The sequence below is a fragment of the Urocampus carinirostris genome, chromosome 9 (genome assembly GCF_059441175.1).
Source record: "Urocampus carinirostris isolate Australia breed hairy pipefish chromosome 9, RoL_Ucar_1.0, whole genome shotgun sequence".
NCBI classification, from domain to species: Eukaryota; Metazoa; Chordata; class Actinopteri; order Syngnathiformes; family Syngnathidae; genus Urocampus; species Urocampus carinirostris.
Genome location: NC_142357.1, coordinates 21,857,579 through 21,881,070, shown reverse-complemented (window position 1 = coordinate 21,881,070; position 23,492 = coordinate 21,857,579). Strand labels below are relative to the sequence as shown.

Below are 23,492 nucleotides of genomic sequence, written 5' to 3'. Positions count from 1 at the left end.
TTTTTATTTTCATGAAATGTATTTGGTTTATTGAAGAATGCATTGAGAAATATTGTGAGCGTTCATGATGTTCAATATTAAAATTATTTTTTTAAAGAAATTCAATTAAAAATCCATACTTTTTCTCAAGGGAATAGATTTGTGGTTTTATTATCACTTCAAACCCTTGATGGAGGCATTTAATTCCCTTACGATTTACACACACGCGCACTCACAATGATACGTGTTTCATTTCAACTTGATTGAGACGTCCAAAAAGGTTGTAAAACACACGGACGCAGAAAGTGAATGGGAGGTCTTATTAATGACGATAATGGGAAGTGACAGCCCCCTTACCCACAATTCACAATGGCGTTCTTTGCAGGGGCGGGGAGGATGAGGCCAGTCTTAAATTGAGGGGAGGGTCCACAATCATTGTCCTGTGATTTATTGAAACGAGGAATAAATCCGCCAGGGGGCGTGGCTTGCTTTTGAGCAAGACATTAATGTGCAAGTTTAATGGCCACTACATGGACTCACATCCTTGAGCCTCCTAATTCTCGATAGAAGGACGACTATCAAATATGGCAATATATCCGATTTTATACGCTTTTTAAAAATGTAATATTTAATTTATATTGTTGTTGAAGATGGTTACATCATTTTAAATAACGTTGTTTATTTAAAAAAAACAGACAGCAGTAGCTCAGGAGGTAGAGGGCTCCTCTTGGGATCAAGAGATCGCAGTTCGAATCCCGGCTCCTCCGTGTTACATGTCGAAGTGTCCTTGGGTAAGACACTAAACCCCTAATACCCCCAATGAGCAGGTTAGCGCCTTACATGGCTGCACGGCCGCTATTGGGAAATGCGAAGCACATTGTAAAGCGCTTTGGGAAGTCATTGACTTGAAAAGCGCTATATAAATGCAGATCATTTCATTTCACACAAATGTTTTGCAATATTAGGTCTCATCTCATCTCCTTAGCTGCACCGCTTATCCTCAGCAGGGTCGCGGGGGTGCTGGAGCCCATGCCAGCAATCATCGGGCAGTGGGCAGGGGACACCCTGAACTGGTTGCCAGCCAATCGCAGGACACACAGGGACAGACAACTCGCTCGCCCATTCACATCTAGGGACAATTTGGATCGGCCAATCCACCTGAAATGCATGTCTTTGGAATGTGGGAGGAAACCAGAGTGCCCGGAGGAAACCCACCCAAGCACGGGGAGAACATACAAACTCCGCACAGTAGGTCCGGTAGCTGGATTTGAACCCACACAGGAGGTTCCCAAGACCTTAGAACTGCGCCACACACGCGCTAACCACAGCACCCCCGCGACCCTACTGAGGATAAGCGGTGCAGATAATAGATGGATGGATGGATGGACATTAATTATAATATAACTGGAACAGAAGCTGCCTGTGTCACTCTACCATGCCACAGTGGAGAGCATTCTTTCATTCAGTTTGGTATGCTTAAGGTACAGCAACGGAGAGAAAAAATACACAATGTGATCAACACAGCCCAGAAAATAATTGGCAGATCTCTTCCCAGCCTGGAAGACATCGCCAGCTTGTGATACCACAGCAGAGCCGTTAACATTATAAAGGACTCCTCTCATCCTTGGCACCACCTTATTGACCTGCTGCCCTCTGGTAGGTTCTACAGGTCCTTTAAAACATGGACTAACAGGCTCAGAAACAGTTCATTCCCCAGAGCCATCACCACCCAATGCGCAAAACTGTGAAAAATATACATATTGCCAGTTGCATTGAAAAATGTGTACTCTTATCTTTTTTATCGACTTATTTTGGATTTTTTTGTTTCTGCTAACTAGTTTTGCACTACTTTTCAGGCACTCTTATCACAGATTAGTCCAGTCTCTAAGCACTACCTTGTAAATAACTTAACCTATTCATCCTGCATTGTTTTATCTTATTTTTCTCTTTTAGGTCCTTATTGTGTTCTTCCCTTTGTGTGCCATGTCTAATCTCGTCGCAAACAATGAAAATACAGACAATTCAATTTAGTCGAAGCATGCTTTTTTTTCAATACTCGTTGGTCAAGAAACTTGTACCCCGAAAACGTTTATAAAGCAGGGCATGGTGCGAGTTGGTCACTTCAAGTGCCGATAGTTTGTATTCTTCCATGCGTTTTGCAGCATTCGTTTTTGGTTGCACTACACAATAAAGATAAATCTAATGGTCAAATACCGAATTACACAGTGTCCCTTAGAATTAGATAAATTGTTTTAAAAGTATGTTTCAATACGTTTGGATCTAAATGTCATTTTAACGTATCATGTTATTAATTTTGAGATATTTTTTGTATATTTTTGATGTCTTCATCTTTTTTATAGTTTGTTTTTTGTGAATTTCGCATTAATTTATATTTTGAATTTGTTATGTTAGTTTTGTTTCGTTTGTAACCAAATATCTGATATTCTACAAAATATAAACATATAATATTTGAAAAATACGTCTGTTTTTTTCGGTTTTAATCAATTTATTACATGCGGCATTTAGTTTGTTTGACTTATGCCGGTCCCTATAGTTGCAGCAGGTGAAAACATGAAAACAAATGCTTGCCTTTTCTACAGAACAAAGAAAAGGGAGCTGGTTGACTTTAGAAATAAAGAATAAAAGAAGGAAGGGGCAAAAGAAAAGCAAGCTTTTAATTGCGTTTGGCCTTGTGCTTCCTTTTGAGGCTGATTCGATTATTTCTCCTTTTTCTGCTGTCCGCCAGACGCGTGGAGGGTGAGGGGAGTGTGCACGCCATTTGGCCCTTTTGGCTTGCTGTAATCGAATTACTTCACTTCTCTTTTTCTCGACCATCTCGCACCAGCTTGTGTGCACAAAAAGACTGCATTTCCATAATATGTTGTGCAAAGAATTATAACTGCACAGCGAGAGGAGACGTGATAAATAATTTTTGAGAGCAGTTTTACAAAGAAAGTAAAACGAGGTTTTTGTTTTTTAAGGTGCCAATTATGAAGCAGTGATAACATCATTCGATTGCAATGGGGACCAATAAAAGCAAATCATGGAAGCAATAAAGACAATTTGGAATGTGGATTGAATGACCATGGAGATGTTCGCCATGATTGCTTCTTAGTCGTTTAAATAAAGGGGAAATGTTAGCCTTTATGGACATCTTATGACTGTTTCTATCATAATGAAAGCCTGGTTAGGAGAAAAAATTGCATAATAAATTAAGGAAAATGTAAATTACACACGCTTGTGGGTGATTATTATTATTGGAACAAATTGGTCAGAGAATGATGAACTGAATTTCTTCTATATTTCAAATTTTGATGATGCAACTATCAATCTTCAAATAATGGCCATAAATCCTTATTTTAGTAATTAGAATTTTGTTTTCTTAACGTGTATATTAAATGACATAATGACGCATGGTATTACATTTGGATGACTCACGAGACCACCTGATTTTCTTTGAAAGGTTGGGAATGCAGATGGAATATCACATTGAAAAAACACACATTTGGGGAAGGAATTACCAAAATCATATTAGATTCTATCATATTTAGCTAGTTGATATCTTAATTATAAACAAAAAATGCTAAACATTATGGGCAACATTTTATGAAAGCAGTTTTTAATGAATGGCAATGAACTAAATTAAAAAAACACACAATAACGGGTTTTAAAAGATACAAACAAACAATAAATAAATAAATAAGTATAACAAATTAGCTTTATTGTTTAATGCCTGAGCTATGTTTGTATTCCATTTAATGGAGCGTGTGAATAAAACTATTATTATTATTATTATTGCAGTTGTTGTTAAGATTATTATTATTGTTATCAGTATCATATTATTATCATTATTATCATTATTATTATTATTATTATTATCATTATTATCATTATTATCACAGATTCAGATTCAAAATATTTATTGTCATTGTCAAAAACACCAACGAAACTTCGTCTGGAGCATCATTTCATCAAAAAATTAAAAAAAAAAAAGTACAGAATACATATCCAAAATAACTATCCATAAACCTAAAACCCATAAATGACCCAAAGTATACATTAAAAGTGCAGACACTGTACCACAAAAACTCATTTATTTTACGTAATTATGATTTATTATCATTATTATTATATTTGTATTATCATCATCATTATTATTATATCATCATAATATAGTTATAATTTTATGACAGTTCTTATCACCATATAATAATTTATCTTGATGAAATAATCAATATACGTTCGAATGACTTTAGTAAAAACCAAGCCAGAAGCCATTAATTAACTAAAACGTGTTATTTTCTCTGACATTGCTTATATTCCTGTTTTTATGATTACTCCATCCCTGTTACTTTATTACTATATCAGTAAAATAACCAGTTTTAATTAAACATTCGTAAATAAGGACTATATTTTCTCTGCTATAGTGTGAAACGTGTATTATTAAGTGTTGAATTAACACTAGTACTAAGTACACTCAAAATACTATGTACAGTATACCATTTTTACGCAGCGATAGTTGTTTAAACCTTGGTTTAGTTGATGACAATTCATATTTTATTGTTGTATGAATGAATAATATGAACTGTGACATGCATGTGTACATTTTATGTGAAAACAATGGGAAAAACTATCACAAAAATAAATTTGATAGGTTCATTTAGGACTAAGTACAATAATGACACCAATAATAATAAAAATGGTCGAAAACGACTGTTCAACGATGTTTCAATATGAAATGTTACACTTAATCAATTACAGGGATGTAATTTGGTATTTGTAAAGAATGAATGAGTGAATAAATTATGAATGACAATTATTGTCATTATACAATTGTACACAAGGATATTGGGGGGGATCAGTTTAAAGTAATGACGAAATAAAATGCAAATATGCCTAAAAATTATCTAAACGATGTAAAAATAGTAAATTTAAATAAAATAATATATCAATGAGGGATAACAAATATACAGTACGTGTGCATATTGAAATACCTAACACACCAGTTGCAAAGTCTTTCCAGATGCCCCTTGTGCCATGGTACATGAGCAAATGTTATTTGAGCTTGCAGCTCCTTCACATTTGCAGCAAAACACAAAACCAACAGATTTGCGGCGAGTGCATGCATGCATGCATGCATGCAATCCGGTGGTCTGCACGTCCATTTTAAAGGCTCTTCAAAGCCCCGGGCGAGCAAATCGCATCAGGGAGAATCGTCACCCAACTTTCATTCTTTCCGAGTGCCGAGATCGAATTAAAGGGCAAAAGGAGGGATGCTCTCCTTCGCTGCTCCGACTGCGGTGCTATTAAATTCTAATTACAGATGGGGGGCGTGGGGAGGGGAGGGTGTGTATGGGGGGTTTGGGGGGTGGTGGGGGCTGGATGATGCTGCAGCTCCGCCGGACGACGGGCCCAATGGACTGATGACTTATTGTCATGTAAAGCAGGGAGGCGGCAGCGGATGGTTGCAGGAGCAAGGAAGGAAGGAGGCAGTGCAGCAGCAAGCGGCACGCACGCCGCAGCTTTTCTTTCTGATGAGCTCGATATGCTCTGGAGACCTCCGGCAAGGCAGCTCTTAGGGGGCTTTTCACAAAACGCGCCTGGCCTGCTATAAAGGAGGCCACTTCTGGAGCGGCCACCGAGCAGTCAACATCGAAAAACAACTCAACATAACCCAAAACCCAACCACGCGTTCCTCTTCCGCCACCAAAACGCAACGCCGGGATTCTTCAGCTTTTGGGCCCCTTCCCAAATGTATAAAATGGAGTATTCTTACCTCAACTCGTCCGCTTACGAGTCGTGCATGGCCGGCATGGACACAACGAGCCTGGCGTCAGCATACGCAGACTTCAGCTCGTGCAGCCAGGCCAGCGGTTTCCAGTACAACCCCATCCGGACCACCTTCGGAGCTGGCGGCGGATGTCCGTCGCTCGCACCCGGCTCCTGCAGCCTGGGCACGCTCAGGGACCACCAGAGCAGCCCCTACGCGGCAGGTAAAACATTTTTGCCTACACAAATGAGCGCCTTTCTTGCTGGTTGTGCGCGCACGCGGCGCTGCGGCAGCGTGCGTCCTAATTCGGTTAGGAACGTGTCACCGCCGAAAGCCTCCAACAGAATTAGCGTGAGAGCAGCCGTAATGTGTTTACTTTGCGATGAGACGAATAATTAGATGAGCAAAGAGCAAAACTCATTATTGGCGCCTAAATTGGGAGTTACTGTAGATGAGCGCACGAAGCGACAACTTATGACAAGTTGCACGAGCTTTTACGCACAATACTGAGGCTCATTTTGCGCATTTGAAGGATTCAAAATATCTCAGAAATGAGAGTGGCCATCACTGCGCTATTGCATGGCACCTACGCTCGGTTTTGGATACAATCAATAAAGAAATATGACGAGAACCTACGAGGCTGCGACCATTTACGACAACTTGTGCAAGCTTTTACGCATGGCGCTGTGGCTCATTTTGCGCCTTTGAAGGATTAAAAAGATCACATGGATCCTACTGGTCATCGCTACGATATACACTGCACCCAAGCTCAGTTTTGGGCACATTTAAAAAACATGATGAGAACCTTGTGTAAGGTGATTATGCAACTTTTACACAGGCTTTTTACGCACGGCGTATTCGACAAAAGAACACGAGATCCTCCCATGGGGATGACTATTCACCTTACTGCACTGAAGCTCAATTTTGGACTTGATTGAAAAGCATTTTTATGAGAACCTGGCGTAAGGTGATAATGCCACTTTTACGCACGCTTTTTACGCACGACTCATTTGGCACTAAAACACGAGATCTTTCCTTGATGATCATCGTTCCCGGCACAGCAACCGAAGCGCAATTTTGGACACTCAGGAATCCAGTAGGATTACAATCTGGTGTAAAATGGTTACACAATTTTTACACACGTTTTTTTACGCAGGATTTATTTGGCATTAAACGCGATGATCAATGGAAATTGAAAAACAACTTTAGCTTCTTCATGGTAGACTTTACATATTTACACACTTTACGCACGGCAACTTTTCGGACTGGACAGAAATGTCATTAACGGCCATATGAAAAGGAGATAACGGATTGAGACTAGATTAGTATTACATTCAAATATCATTTCGAAATTACACTTGCACTCAAATTTTGATTAATGAAATAAATCTCTATTAATTTATCAGACTTTACAAAGAAGTGCAATATGTTTTAGTTGCACATTTTTGTTGAAATAAGTCATTTCTGCCTCACTGCTGCCAGTACCCTACAAGCTGTTCACGGACCACGGAGGCCTGAACGAGAAGCGCAAGCAGAGGCGCATCCGGACCACTTTCACTAGCGCACAACTGAAGGAGCTGGAAAGGGTCTTCGCAGAGACGCACTACCCGGATATCTACACGCGCGAAGAACTGGCGCTCAAGATCGACCTGACAGAGGCCAGAGTGCAGGTATGTGTCGCTACTCAGGGAAAGGGATGAAATAAATAGACGCATTTGATGAATTAGACGCACATTGTTAACATATTTGCCTGCACCCTGACCGTTTTTCAATCATTTTTTCCCCATTCAAGTCTTCATCACAGACTAATTCGGGAGTGTCATGTCTCATCTCGTTGTAAACAATTTTCACTGCATCACCAGTGACAATAAATACAATTCTATTCTATTGACTCACCAATCAAAAGCTCAACAACTTGGAAATTATTATTTCTTTTTTTTTTAAATTCAAGCCAAGTAACAAAATGTTCTCACAAGTCAGTGAAAAGGTCCAGAATCTGTTAACTTAACCACATATTGACATTAAAAATATTAAAAATATATACGTTATGAAATATTTTATTTCAAAAGTTGAAAAAGACAATATTCAAAATGTTTCACGCGCATTCAATCAAGCAACTGTACCCAATTAATGAGGGCACTGAAATCAAATCGCAAGTATAAGGCGCAGATAGAGGGAAAAAAAACATAAAATACGTTAAGATTATTTTGTGCAAGTGTTTCAACAAATGCTGCTACTACAAATATCTGATCGAAAGCAAGGGGAATAAAACCTAATAATATTTAGTGCTATAGAATAATGATTGGCACCAAGGTGTGCATTGTGACACCCCAATTTATGACGTATTTTCCCTAAAAAGATGAATTTCAGAGTAACTTAACTGCAGAGGAACAAATATCATGTGTAATAGAGAATACTTTATTTTTGGGTGAGCAACAAATGGAAAAAACACAGGCATTACGTCAACATTTGTATTAGATTTAGAATAAAATGGAATATAATATTGAATAGGTCTCGATTATCATTGATAACAACGTAAAAATTGTTTGCAGCAACATTTAACAGCAGACCCCAAGATAAATGCTTATAAAGACTCAGCTAATTGCGCCAATTGCAATTTCCCCTTTTCAGGTGATAACAAACCTTACAAACGCAACGCTGCACCTATTTACTCACAGGAGGTCAGACTACCGGTTTGTAGAGTAAAAAGGAGTATATTTGTGTGGACAAGTTTATGATCTTTATTAAATAAACAACACAAAAAATCCTTCCTGCATCCTTCTTCGTTCTTTGCCGACTGCCTACTTGCAGTAAATTCAGTGTTGCTTCTAATTGACAGTATATTTTATGTTTTCCTCGTACAAATAATATTATTCAACGTACACTATTTGAAATGAGCAAAAAGTGTTTAAAATACAGAAAAAAATGGGTGGTCACAGAGTCACTTGTGACATTTTTCTTCATCATGCGGCTATGACCTTGAACAATAACCTATGAGAGGGGAACTTACCATAGTGAGAAAATAAAATTTAATTAAACCAGTGGTCTATTATACAATTTTACGACAAAAATCTAAATTCAGGGGTATACTGACAGGAAAAGAGCCCCAGAGAACCACTTCAAAAATATAGAAAAAAAAACCCATTTTAATGGATAAGGATTGCCGAACAATGTAAACAAGAGATAATGTAAAAATAGGATGACGTATTATCGTTTTTAGTGTGTTTTACAACTGATTTGAGGCACGGGTCGCCTCCGACCCACTAACACGAAGGGGTGTTATACTTCAAAGGTAACACAAGAGGATGATTTAACATTTTCGACCAATTGAATTTTATTGACACTATTAACAGCAAATAAATAATGTGAGGTTTGAACATTTTTTCTCGACAATTTTAACAGGAATTAAGCATATTCACAATTTCGTTATATCTGAGAATTGACGTTTTAACAATTTTTTCCGACATTTTTAACACAGTTTCATTACTGTATATCATATCCCAGCAATATGAGTTTTTATCGACACTTTTAACAGCAATTAAATACATTCACAATTTCATTATATCATATTCTAACAATATGAGGTTTGAACAATTTTTATTGACACTTTTAACAGCAGTTAACCAATGTGTAAAGGGCAAAACTATTGTGCAAGGGCATAGCTCTGTCTTCTCAAGTGGGATTTCATCCCACCCTCCCAAGCAGCATCCTCCAGTCCTCTGCCCGGGATGCTCAGATGGGTCCTCTCCCTTCTTACTTCTACCTTCCATTAAGACCAATACATACAACAACGAAGATAAATACAAACAAACATAACGAAATAAATTAAGCCGTTCTCTCCTTTAAAGGTTTGGTTCCAGAACCGACGCGCCAAGTTCCGCAAGCAAGAGCGCGCCGCTGCAGCCGCCGCAGCTGCCGCTAAATCAACATCCGGCAAAAAGTCTGACCTGCGAGACGACGACAGCAAAGACGCCAAATCCACAGACCCGGACAGCACTGGAGGCCCAAACCCGCTACCCACCTCCAACTGCGGCGGCCCCAGCCCCACTGGTGTGCCAGTCAACGGCGGTGCCGGTGTACAGTCGGAGGCTGCCAAGGGCGTCGTGTCGTCCGGCATGGGAGTGGGTGGCGTGTCAGCGTCAAGCCAAGGCTGGGCCTCCGCCCCGGGGACCATCACGTCCATCCCGGACTCCCTGGGCGGCCCGTTTGCCAGCGTCCTCTCGTCCTTGCAGAGACAGAACGGAGCCAAGGCCGCCTTGGTCAAGAGCGGCATGTTCTAATCCGAATCTGTTCCGGACATTATTGACAGTCAAACCCGCTTTTGTTTTTGTCTCCTTCCTACCACTTGTGTGACATTTGATCGACGGAAAGATATTGCTTCAAAGTTGGAGAAAATACAGTTTTCAGTTAAAGAAAAACAGTCGGCTTTGAAAATATCTAACCAAACAACTGAAGATTGGGTTATTTTGCAAAGCCTTGCATTTTTTTGGGGGTGTTGCGACACACTTGTTGTAGGACCAAACCCGTTTTGTCGGCAAAACACTAAAAAGGTTAAGCAAAAACTGACAAAACTGCGGTAAAATGCATGAAAGCATCTTGGGGAATTTTGGGAATGATTACAAATATGTAGCTTAACATTTTAGCTATACACTCCAAACCTGCTGGGTCCAAAATAGTCCATATTTCACCCTACGTATTTGTACCATTCACAATAAAATTACCGGTGTTAATGTAACACTCCGTTAAATAACCAACTTCACTTATAGGTAGTGCTAAATGTTTATTCATTGAGTCTTCATTTAACACTACTTTAAGGATCCCAGTACGCACTTCAAATGAAATACACAAAAGTACACTCCATTAATGAATTACACACGAGTACTGTAAACCTAAAAATAATCAATGTTAAATTAACACTCGAAGAGTAAATTTGGGGTTATTTCGGAATGAAAACTGACTGAACACATGCAGTAAAATAACCAGTGTTTAAGGAGAAAATGTCCACCGGGGTATAGGGTAAACGTTTATTATTTAGGTGTTAACACTGTTTAAGGTTCTCAATACACACTATTACTCAGATACACATTTTTTCAGTTTTTCCAGGTTCTCAGTAACGATACTTCAGAAATAGTGTACAGTACTTCAGTAATAGCGTTTACCTCAATAATGGTGGGTTTTGAGAACGTTGAAAATAACTGTTGAATCAAAACTTGGAGAGTAAATTTTTAACACTACCTCAGTGAACATATGTTCCTTTTCTACTGAGTGTTATTTGGCACTGGTTATTTTACTGTGTTCTGTGTAAAAATGTCCAAATTGTCTTAAACATTTCTGGGTGTCGTTCATTTTCAGTTGTTTTTTTTAATTGAAATTGACCAATAGGACGACTGTGAAATCTTCTGTATCTACATTTTGTTTGAGTGGGTTTGAGCAACAGGGTTTGAGCAAATTCTGAAATCAGTTCATCTGGATTATTTTTGAGGAATTACAAATAGAATTTACCTTAGCAAATAAATACAAATAAATTTAATTTGGAACCATTTTTTTGGCTACACTCCTAAACTGGCAAAGTCCAAAATTGCCCAATTTTTAGCCAAAGATTTTGCAACGTTTTTGTATCATTTAGTCTGTTTTCACTCCAAAACAACCCAGAATTAGTTCAAATGGATTCAAACATTTTTGGGATTTTCCAATTTTCTTTCATTTTTTTAATTTCATTATTTTGTGGTTTTCAAGTCACTTTACATGCTAGCCTTTTTAGGAATTCCAGATATTGTTCCCTCGTTACAATTTGTATCAGGATAATAATTTCAAAATGCATTGTAGTTGATGCTGTGTGGCCAGTATTTTGTTTTTCTTAAACGACCAATTAGTAAAATTATATTTGCATTTTACCAGAGCGAGATTTAGAGTATTGTGGGATTCAACACGGCTTTACTGACGATCCTATAAAATCTATCCAGTTTTTCGCTTTTACAAGATTATTTCTTGACACTGTCCCCCAAAAGGGCATAAGGAATAATGGCACAAGTACAGAAACGCCCTTCCCTCTCTCCAAGGACACAAATCTATGTTCTGTGCGTCTTTCTACTGCAGTGTGTTTGTGGCTCCAATTGTAAAGTGTTCAAATGTATTCTTGTCTCCTATAGTTGAATCATAGACTCGTATTAACGTTACGTTTGGATTCCATTAGAATTTATTTTGGGTATAAAAAGAATGTATGCAAATGTTGTATTTATTTTGGATATAATTTGCATGTCGTCTTTTTTATTCTTCCACTTTGTTGTGAGCGTTGTTGTCCCGAAGGTTATTTATATGTTTGGTTAGGTACTGGATGCTTATATTTAAGAAGGGAATATTTCTACGTGTGAACATAGTTTTTCAAAGCATTGAGATGGTTGTTGATGAAACAAAAAAAAAAAAAAAATATAGTAAAAAAAAAATGGCGGTCTTGTTTTTGTTGTCACGTGAACAAGCGCACTATTGCAAGGGCGGGAATTTTTTATTTTCAGTTTTAGATCTAACAGACAAAAAGAACATGTTAACAGAATTGTTCTTTTCAAGCAAATGATTTTCGGTAAAGTCCTACTTTAAATTTCATTAAGAACGAAAGTAGAGCAGCTTCCATATTTTAATAATAATAAAAAAACAGCAAATCAAATGCCAACAAAATTGTTAAAAAGATGCAGTTGTTCGTTTTAAACAAATTATTTTCAGCAAAGTGTTAACTTAATTCATTAAAAAACGTAGGTATAGCAACTTCCATTATATTGGATGGAAAAACATCAAAGCTTAACAGTTTATATCAATGTTTTAAAATGCGTTCTTAAATCAACATATTCCATGTGAAACTATAGGAAACAATTCCTGAAAACCTTTATCAGACTGTTAAGTCATGATAACAATAAAGGCTTAAATGAAAAGCCTAAAACGTGCACAAAATCAGAATAAACAGAAATACTTACCTTCAAAGCAACACTTTTAATGAAATGCTGTTCATAATATTTCAAAGCCCCAGTGTGTATTATATAGCAACCACTAGTGGTGTAAAACACTGTGTTAGTTTAAATAAAATATTATAAAATCAAATGATGAGGATAAACGCATGTGCTATCTCATTAACATAACCATTTTGGAAGATTGGTGGGTTTATACATTTGTTATTCGATTAAATAAATTGAGAAGCTGACATATTACTACAACCAGAATGACAATTTTGCGAAGGTCTCTATAACTGGTGACACTTTTAGCACTTAGCGGTCACTTAAGCTGGCAAGTTCCAGGATTCAGGCACCTTCAACTTTTTCTCCCACTGTTCCCTTCTCTAGCCACTCATGTTAGCCACTTGGCTGCAGGCTTTATCTTGCCGGTAGCGGCTATAGCTATTGGTAATTGTGCCGTGGAAATGAACACAGATGGCCTTGCAAGCGAACAACTCAGAGCTTCTTGATTCAGGGTTCGGATGCTTGGAAATTTCTGGTTTGCTTAAACAATCTTCCACGAGAAATTCTCTGACTTGCTAACTGTTGCAACTGCTAAAGTTACCTGTGACACCAACTCGGACAAACTAGAGCTAGTCGCTCTTTTCAGTCGTTCTGGATGAATCCAACTCACTCGTTTTTGTTGTTGACGCTCGTGGGGAAACGCCCCAGCTCTCATGTTGTCTCTAACTAGAATTAATCTTAATATGGAATATAATATGGAAATAGGCTTACACATTTTGCGATGTAGTATCCCATCTTCGAATGCATCTATTTTAAGCTACAGTGACCTCTATTGGTAATTTATACACACTGTCAATTTAAGATTATTCCATTAAAAAAATCACAGAAAGGTGCATATTTTGGATGGTTTTATTAATAAACACAGTCATTTTATCGATACAGTGAATGAAAGGATACATGGAAGTGTGCTGATAGTGTTCAGGTGACTATGACAATAAATACAGAACAGCGCCACCAACCTAATGTAAGAAAAGCAGAGGAATACTGAGAAAGGAAAATTACCAACAACACCAGGAAGCACAGCGGCTATTCCTTTCGTTTTAACTTTTTTTTTTAAACAGCATATTTTGGTTTTAGGCTTAAACGTGCGTTTTTTAAAAAAACATCCCTAGCACACTGCCCAGCTCTCAAAATGCAGACAAAGCAATAAACAAACAAAGTTGGCATACATTCAATTGACCTTTTGCCTGAATTGCCCTCAGTTACCGATGCTAAGGACAGCCTTTTTTGCGATTTTTGGGGGGCTATTTTTTTTTTTTTTTGCACTATTCGTCCCAATATTTGGACATGTTTTAATCGCAGGTTTGCTTTAATTTCATTCCCCCATAAATGTAACTTTTGTGTTACCCACTCATGATAAAAAAAAACTAAAAAAAACAAAACTTCCACCTGGTACTGGTCAGCTTCCTACGCTGTGCTGTGATTGGTTGGTTAGTCAAAATTTTCGTGGGGCTCGGTATTAACAAGAGGTTTCTGCATATTTTCCTCAATATTGACACCAAGTGCATTCAGTCACTGCAAAAACTGCCGAGGCGGGTAAGTGGACAACTAGGAAACAAGGAGTTTGGAAGGCGATGAAGACTTGGCCACTTTTCTCAGTCTATAAATATATATTTTTCTTAAACATTTCCCCCAACAATGTTTCCTTACTCCGTCGTCATCTTTTCTTGTCGCTAAGGCACGTCAAAGTAGCAAATCCAGTTATTGCCCTTGTGAATTACATTCAAAGCGTGTGTCAGTGGAAAACTTGTACATGATTAGGATTATGGAAATCATTTAAAAAGGTAATCGTTATTTCAGTGCAGATCCAAGTTTGTTTTCCTTGAAAGAGGTCCAGTATTTTATATTCTTTTGTCAGGTTTCGGCAGTGACATAAAATACTCGGGGGAAACTAAAATACTAAACCGGATTAAATCCAATTACAGTGCATAAAAAGGAATTTAACTTGGGGTAAAAAAAAAACACTGAACCAGATTAAATCTAATTCAAGCACATACAAAAAACAAATTGGAGGGCAAACAACACTGAATGGCAATAAGCCCGATTCAGGTACACTAATGAACTAAATTTCAGGGGGAAAATACTGAACCAGATGAATCCAATTCAAGACCATGATGCGGAACTGTATTTGGGTCATGTGAAGGGAAAGGTGATTTAAATAGACTGACAGCAGGATGAGAAATCTTAGCTGGGCCCCGAGTAATGAATGGGGTTGCACAGCAGGGCAGGGCTTGGCAGGCGATCGGGTTTGTCTTGATTGGAGGAGTCACAAGGTGGTTGGCTGTCCAGCGGCTTGGGAAGAAACGAGAAGGGGCAACACATTCAGCGGTTGATGGGTAAAGATGACAAAATAGAAAGTATCGTCTTTTGACGACCATAAGGTGCACTAGAAGTATCAGATATTCTTCAAATTGTGCGGCGCATCCCGTCTCTCCTGTTTTTGTGAGATTATTCCCATTTCCAAATAAATGCAACTTCTATACGTCCCCTGTCACTTTTAAGCATCTCTTGTTTGATTGCAATTATATCCAGCTTGCGCAGTAGAGGACACGTGAGGTCACACGCAATGTATTGTTAGCGGAAGTGCTCATGGATGCTAACGCCGTAGCGTATCTAGCAATATGAAAGGTATTGTGCTACCGGCAGTGGAACAGGCTTGTCCCCCAAAATATCTATGAGAATATATATGTGATCTCCTGTGTATTTCATGCCTTCTCCTGTGTTCGCCACAAGTCATATGCAATGCATCGTTTCCGGAAGAACTCAGATGCTAAAACCGTAACATATCTAGCAATTTAAACGTTATCGGCGTTGTTTTGGTGATAAAACTGTAATTTTCCCACCCGCACCATGACTACAATGGCCGGAAACTTACAGCGGATTCGAACAAAAATAATGGATTGTCGACGCTTTGGCGGAACTGTTCAAGCTTTCGGAAAGAAACTCTGAACATGATTTTGAAAGTGAAGAGAGCGAACCTTTTAATTGAGTCAGAAACAGAGGACGAGGATTTCGATGGTTAATTATGGATTGAAAACATGTGAGTGCTTTTTCATTTTTGTTTTATCCGAGTGATTTACTATGAGTACCATATTTTGAGGACTAAGGCGCAACAGGTTATAAGGTGCACCCGCACAAAAACATTTATTTCGCCCTATATTTTCCATACATAAGGCGCACCGGACTATAAGGCGCTACAGTGGGAACGTCAACAAAACAGTCAGATGGTTCAGTCAAACTTACTACCCTCTTAACATTCCAGCAAATAAGTGTTTCAGAAATGTACGGACACCAATCACTCAAATGCGTCATTCCGCATATCATTAGGAAGGTTAAACTCTTGGGATTCAAGAAATGCCAAAGATTTCTTAGTTTTTATTTTATTTTTCGCTGGCAACGGCTAGTCGACGGCTGCTTGCCTCAGTTGCGAGACCTTGCGACTCAATATTGATCCATATATAAGGCGCACTGTATTACAAGGCGCATGGTCAGCGATTGAAAAAAATAAAGGCTTTTAGGTGCGCCTTATAGTCGTGAAAATACATTAATCAATACCACAACAAAACGTAAGTTTTGATTCCACTGTTTTTTAAACACATCCTTGTATGCTTATCTCTGTTGTTGTAACGCGACCGCAAGCAGAGGGCTCCAGCTCCCTATCGTAGGGTGTGACTTGTGTATGTGTTAAATAAAGAAATTGATTAGCTATAAACCAGGGGTTGACACCCCAAAATGTTGAAAGATCCAAATTGGCCCCCCAAAAAAAACCAAAAAAACAACACAAACATATGTTTGGAGCCATGAAAAATGAAAACGCTTCATATAAGGCAACGCATACTGTATATATTATAAAAATTTAAAAAATTACTAAATTTTGTGCAGGCTTGTGGAGTAACGGAATACATGGAACGGCAAAAATGATGTTGGCAAGCTGATTTATTTTCATTTTGTATCTGTCGCATTTTATGTTAGTTTTGCCGGAGATCACGAGATCAAAGCCAGGAGAGAAAGCTTACCACGTGTTGTGAGTCATAATTTTATTCATATTTAGTTTCTTTTGTTTTTTATTAGCATATTTGGTATTGGAGTAATCCAAAAGTAATTGAAAGTAATCAAGTTAAAGTAACCCTACCCAACCCTGATAATGACATGGATGTATTACTTTTATGATAAAAAACTTTTTGCGTGTTCTTTGCCAGGTCAGCAGAGTTGTAAAAACAAGTCTGCTGGCATGTTTAAAATGCTTGTGTAACGTGTGCAACTCACTGCGGGTGCGGATGTAGCACTGGTGGCAGTTGAGGAGGCCGCTCCGGATTCGCACGTCGGTCCCTGCGGACGTGTCTCCTAGTTGGCCCTTGCACACCCCGCACTGAACGTAACAGAAATAAAATTTAAAAAAAAAACCTCCGTGCTATCCTGGGCACAAATATTCTTGACTAACTTTAAAGCAGTCAATGTGGAAGTAGAGGCTGAGGGTCTCGATGATCATGGCAGCCCCCTTGCCCAGTGGCTGCCCGCAGCTGGAACACAGCTTCTTGCCGCTGACGGACCTACAAGATACGAGTCGCGGTGAGCCACATGCTGCTTCACCAAAACTGCGTGGGTACCCATAAAGTGGATGGAAGTGTTGGGACGATTGAAACCACACTGAGCGAATTATGACAATAGTATTAATCTGCAAGGAATTTTATTTGTGCAATAATCATGACAGCACGCTCAACAGGCAGCACAGATGCAAGGCATAAATGGGCGGTGATGAGGTGTTGGGACGGCTGATTAAGAGATGTCAGGAAGAGCTTTTGTGCCTATAGTGGTCGGCCCACTCCTGGTAAACCAACATATCGGTTTAAGATTCGACTGATCATGTGATTGACTGCAGACCATTGTTAGAGTCCACGTTTATCTGGTTCATTTTTGATTATAAGATTAGAAGCATCATGATCACATAGCTTTATCCCAGGGCTAAGAAGATCGGGTATTTAAATGATAATACAAATGACCCTGCTTTTGGACTGTGGATCAAAACACAATGGAGATGATAATTTCAATGAAAAAGCCGCAGCATCAACTTCAAAAGCTCGTTTTCCTTGAGAACAGGAGGACAAGAGCTTGGCGCCACCTCGTGGTCAAACACAGCAGCTGAGAGGCTGTAGGTCAGGGAAGGAAGGGCACACTTTAGGGTTAAAAAAATGGCAGATGGGCTGGTGCCAGGAGGGGAAAAAAATAATTTGATTCAATTGTTTTTATATTTATCTACCAATACATTGTGCAATTTAGTGTTGGCGAAACATATCGTCGCTAACATCCCAGACCAATCTCAGGGTTGGACCCTTTTTGTAAACATTTCATTCATGCAACGATTATTAATGTAAAAATGGAGATAACTGTTTTTAAAATGGCAGTGATGATATGCATTTATGGAATAAACGTGCAGACATCTGCAATTACATTTTATATTACGTTTTTTGAAAGGTATAAAGAGACCTTTCAAACATTTTATTTAAACACCTAAAATCTAAGCAAATACCTAAGCCCAGAATTTAATAATAAGTGCTGAAAATCTCAAATTGAAAAAGCTAGTTTAGATCTTTTTCATTTAACTTGATAAGTATATTCATAAGACACAATATAAACTTAAAAAGAGAACAATGTATCAATCTATTTCAAAACTTGGGGACACTGGGGACAAGAATGGCACCAAATCAACTCACTTTTAGATAGATAGATAGATAGATAGATAGATAGATACTTTATTCATCCCCGTAGGGAAATTCACACTTCCAGCAGTCTACCTTTTATTATGAGTACTTAAAAAAAAAACACTTAATAGACGTAAACATATTTTTAACATTTGTCCACCCTGACTGTAGGTCCTTACAACCAAGGCTTCAAACGTGGCAAACATTGCACGGCACAAATTATTCTAACACATTTGCAATGTTGCTAATGTGTAAAAGCAGAAGAAACCACAATATTCGAAACCTATCTAATGCATTTTGTGTGTGCACGCACATGCATACGTGTGTTTGTAAGCAATTATACAGGGAGTGCAGAATTATTAGGCAAGTTGTATTTTTGAGGATTAATTTTATTATTGAACAACAACCATGTTCTTAATGAACCCAAAAGTCTCATTAATATCAAAGCTGAATATTTTGGAAGTTGGAGTGGGGCTTTTTTAGTTTTAGCTATTTTAGGAGGATATCTGTGTGTGCAGGTGACTATTACTGTGCATAATTATTAGGCAGCTTAACAAAAAACAAATGTATACCCATTTCAATTATTTATTTTCATCAGGGAAACCAATATAACAGCTCAACATTCACAAATATACATTTCTGACATTCAAAAACAAAACAAAAACAAATCAGTGACCAATATAGCCACCTTTCTTTGCAAGGACACTCAAAAGCCTGCCATCCATGGATTCTGTCAGTGCTTTGATCTGTTCACGATCAACATTGCGTGCAGCAGCAACCACAGCCTCCCAGACACTGTTCAGAGAGGTGTACTGTTTTCCCTCCTTGTAAATCTCACATTTGATGAGGGACCACAGGTTCTCTATGGGGTTCAGATCAGGTGAACAAGGAGGCCATGTCATTAGTTTTTCTTCTTTTAGACCCTTTCTTGCCAGCCACGCTGTGGAGTACTTGGATGCGTGTGATGGAGCGTTGTCCTGCATGAAAATCATGTTTTTCTTGAAGGATGCGGACTTCTTCCTGTACCACTGCTTGAAGAAAGTGTCTTCCAGAAACTGGCAGTAGGACTGGGAGTTGAGCTTGAGTCCATCCTCAACCCGAAAAGGCCCCACAAGCTCATCTTTGATGATACCAGCCCATACCAGTACCCCACCTCCACCTTGCTGGCGTCTGAGGCGGACTGGAGCTCTCTGCCCATCCATCTGGCCCATCAAGACTCACTCTCATTTCATCAGTCCATAAAACCTTAGAAAAATCAGTCTTGAGATTTTTCTTGGCCCACTATTGACGTTTCAGCTTGTGTGTCTTGTTCAGTGGTGGTCGTTTTTCAGCCTTTCTTACCTTGGCCATGTCTCTGAGTATTGCACACCTTGTGCTTTTGGGCACTCCAGTGATGTTGCAGCTCTGAAATATGGCAAAACTGGTGGCAAGTGGCATCTTGGCAGTTGTACGCTTGACTTTTCTCAGTTCACGGGCAGTTATTTTGCGCCTTGGTTTTTCTACACGCTTCTTGCGACCCTGTTGACTATTTTGAATGTAACGCTTAATTGTTCGATGATCACGCTTCAGAAGCTTGGCAATTTTAAGAGTGCTGCATCCCTCTGCAAGATATCTCACTATTTTTGACTTTTCAGAGCCTGTCAAGTCCCTCTTCTGACCCATTTTGCCAAAGGAAAGGAAGTTGCCTAATAATTATGCACACCTGATATAGGGTGTTGATGTCATTAGACCACACCCCTTCTCATTACAGAGATGCACATCACCTGATATGCTTAATTGGTAGTAGGCTTTCGAGCCTATACAGCTTGGAGTAAGACAACATGCATAAAGAGGATGATGTGGTCAAAATACTCACTTGCCTAATAATTCTGCACTGCCTGTAGGCTCGGAAACCGCTAAATTGATTTTTGTAAAAAAATACAAAATTGTACTATTCTTGTCTTTGGATTAGGTTTTATGTCAAGGCACCTTCAATATAAACAAACAAACAAAATCGATAAACATCTGTTACATGTGGTCTGTATTCATTGGGTCTCCAATGCCCTCTAGCGGCCAAACACAGGGCCTTTTGCTTGTGATCTTGAAAAATTATTGCAATTTGGCACACACACCTGCGATCTCCTGCAGGCCGGGTGTGTTTGTCGCCGTCGTTCCGTTTCTTTATTGGTGCGACGGTTTTGGGGGGCATTTGGAGAAGTTTCTGGCCATTCTGCACACAGCTGTTCTGACATGCTGAGCTGAGGACACCCAGCATAAAACAAAAAAAAGTTATGACTCTGATAATTCAGGATTTATAACAATTTGGCTGACGGATGAGCTGGAGCTGAACTCAGCTGACTTTGGGATTTAAGAGTCCAAGTCATAAGATCAGGGGACAAACCATTTGGCTGTTTTGACACTCTCGTCGGTGGTGCTGATGTTGCTCATCTTGTTTTCTCGTTGTTTGCACTCTGTGCTCACTACGCTCTCTTTCTGTTTGGGCCAATCACAAATCATAACAGCATTTAACGTAAGAAATCATTATATATAGCACATATATACAAACCTGGCTTAAAAATATAGACAAATGATCAATGATGAATAAACTTGGACCCTCAGTGGATCAATTGAAGGATTTCCATCGACCTAGGATTTCCATCCATTCATCCATCTATCCATACATTATCTGCACCGCTTATCCACAGTAGGGTCGCGGGGGTGCTGGAGCCCAGCTCAGTTATTTTATGTGCAGTGGGCAGAGGACACCTTGAACTGGTTTCCAGCAAGTCGTTCACACCTAGGGACAATTTGGACCGGCCAATTAACCTGGCATGCATGTTTTTTGGAATGTGGGAGAAAACCGGAGTGCCCGGAGGAAACCCACGCAAACTCCACACAGGAAGGTTTGATCTCAAGACCTAAGAACTGTGCCATAGACGTGCTAACCACTATGCCGCCGTGCTGCCTAACCTAGGAGATTTTAATAAAAAAAGAGGATCACATTGGATTCTTGCATCTTGAGGGTTTTGTAACCCTCGCGAGCAGAGCATGCATTGATGTCTTCTGTTTTTATTTTCAATGTCTATTAAACTATAAACTTATCACGTAGTCTGATTTTTTTTTTCATATCAACTGAGAGCACAAACCTTCCCCGATGGAGGGAAAAATACATTATTTCCTGATTTGGCATTGTAACAAATACCCTTAATTAGTTGTTTAATCTGGACACTCAAAAGTAAAAAATTGTTGTCTAGTGTTTTTGGACCAATAATCATTTTTTTCCAGCCTTTGTATCACACAATAGAGACATTTGCAAGTACCAATTTTGTGACAGTACTTTAAATGCAATATTGCCTAGCATTACCAACTATCAAGTAACAAATGATGTACATTTTTAAATAAATAATCCTTTTCCTGCTAAAAATAATTTCTCACTGGATGATTTTCCATTCGCTCCTGTTTGCGCTCCCAGTCAGCGAGCGAAAGCACGATAGTGTCCTGTCCCCCGGGAGCCAGCATGGGCGAAGACCGCGGAGTAAGAGGCGAGACAGATTCTTCTAGGATTCGCCGTTCCTGACAATAAACAGTGATATCGTCAAATATACATCACATGTTGTTATAACATTTTTATGATGTCAAATTGAGCTCTCACCTCCTCATGGTAGCGCTTCTCTTCTAGGGCAACCTCCCTCTGGGCTTTCTCCCACTCGACCTTGAGTTTCTCCTGCTCCTGCTGATATTTCTCCTGTGTTACCATGGCAACATGCCACAAGCACACACACACACACAGTAAATGAAAATGTGGTGATTCGTTTGGGAAGTATTTAAAAATGGGTTCATATATTTGCCATTTTGTCAGGAATGAAAAGAGAGAAGAGCAGGCAGGAGGTATACGTGTACACAAGCTTCCAAGCCGCCAAGGTGTTAAGATTGAACATTAGTGATTATTTAAATTAAAACATTGCAAGTTTAAACAAATAGGAGATCACTATGATCTTTGATGGGATTAAAATTTGCATTGGAGGCTTGGCAGCAAAAGGACATAGAAAAAAAACACAACTAAATGGATAAAACACAGCCAGGGAGGGATGCACAACACATTCATTCATCAATCAGCCTTTATAGGTTGCGTGTACTGCACTGCAAAAAATAAAATTAGAATAAACTAAAAAGCATTGAAACAAAGTAAATACTTGTCCCACTGGCTTTTTTGGAACTTTTCCTTTAAGTGAATGTTCCCTTGAAATAATCAAATGCTTATTTTAGATTTTTATACTACAAACTGTCAACCTCAGCCAATTGTTCCACTTATTAATGATTTCAATTCCCCTTATTAAGTAATAATAGACCTTACAAACACAAAAAGGCACCTATTTACTCACAGCAAGAAAGACTGTAGAATACCGCGAGAATATTAGCAATGTACGATGACATTGGTGTCTGCTACCAGTGACCGAGATGATTCGAGTGAAAATGGGCAAAGGGCAATACGGGATTTGTTCCACAGAAAAACGACATTACATATATTAAAGTGTATATATTAGAGTGTATATATATTAGAGTGCATATATATATATATTTTTTTTTTTTTCCTTTTCTTTTTTTCAGTACAAAAACTGTTTCATGGCATACACAATCTGGAATGATCAAAAAACATATACAAGGAACATGTACAGTATAAATGGACAGGTACGGCGTCACATATGCAATATTATCTGAAACCTGCCACTGAGGATAGATAATACAGCAACTAATTCCTAAAGCAAAACATGACATAAGAAAAACACCTCAATAAGGAAAAGTATCTGCTAGTGGAATAAAAAAATGTAGCTTTCAGTATTTGTTAATAAGTTTTCTTAATGGACTTTTTTGCAGTGTGGGCATTGAAGCAAGTTTCCCCACTTCAAGCTATTAAAAAGCTGGACTTGAGCTAAACAAGTGCACTCTCTTGTGGTGGCAGAAGGACAAGCGCAGATGTTAGAAAAAAACAACCTAATACTAAAAACGGCTGCAATCTTTCAGAGCAGACAAAAAATGCATGGAAATAGCTTTATGAAATGA

At 38.8% G+C, this 23,492-nt stretch overlaps 2 protein-coding genes across 5 annotated transcripts in view; one reads left to right on the top strand and one right to left on the bottom strand.

Annotated features, from left to right (window-relative positions):
* The first annotated feature begins 5,473 nt into the window (after positions 1–5,473).
* On the top strand, positions 5,474–12,139 carry phox2bb (paired like homeobox 2Bb). The gene is made up of 3 exons (XM_088344048.1): positions 5,474–5,972; positions 7,232–7,419; positions 9,598–12,139. The coding sequence occupies exons 1-3, from the start codon at positions 5,732–5,734 to the stop codon at positions 10,027–10,029; spliced, it is 861 nt and encodes a 286-aa protein (XP_088200174.1). The 5' UTR covers positions 5,474–5,731; the 3' UTR covers positions 10,030–12,139.
* A 1,447-nt stretch (positions 12,140–13,586) lies between these two features.
* Positions 13,587–23,492, bottom strand: part of LOC148359591 (LIM and calponin homology domains-containing protein 1-like) — a 74,399-nt gene continuing 64,493 nt past the window's right edge. For 3 of the 4 annotated variants that reach the window (XM_088344854.1, XM_088344855.1, XM_088344857.1), the window contains 7 exons: positions 22,084–22,176; positions 21,867–22,004; positions 20,833–20,924; positions 20,564–20,689; positions 17,195–17,303; positions 17,020–17,122; positions 13,587–15,045 (listed from right to left, as the gene is read on the bottom strand). In XM_088344854.1, coding sequence (XP_088200980.1) covers positions 15,020–15,045; positions 17,020–17,122; positions 17,195–17,303; positions 20,564–20,689; positions 20,833–20,924; positions 21,867–22,004; positions 22,084–22,176 — 687 coding nt within the window. In that variant the 3' untranslated portion in view covers positions 13,587–15,019. The remainder of the gene's footprint in view (positions 15,046–17,019; positions 17,123–17,194; positions 17,304–20,563; positions 20,690–20,832; positions 20,925–21,866; positions 22,005–22,083; positions 22,177–23,492) is intronic. The other variant, XM_088344856.1, reaches the window with a different exon arrangement.

Bases quoted from the DNA above. Each gene is read 5' to 3' on its own strand.
- phox2bb (XM_088344048.1), top strand. From the start codon at position 5,732: ATGTATAAAATGGAGTATTCTTACCTCAACTCGTCCGCTTACGAGTCG. The intron at 5,973-7,231 runs GTAAAACATTTT...CACTGCTGCCAG, and splicing joins GAGCAGCCCCTACGCGGCAG to TACCCTACAAGCTGTTCACG. The intron at 7,420-9,597 runs GTATGTGTCGCT...TCTCCTTTAAAG, and splicing joins TGACAGAGGCCAGAGTGCAG to GTTTGGTTCCAGAACCGACG.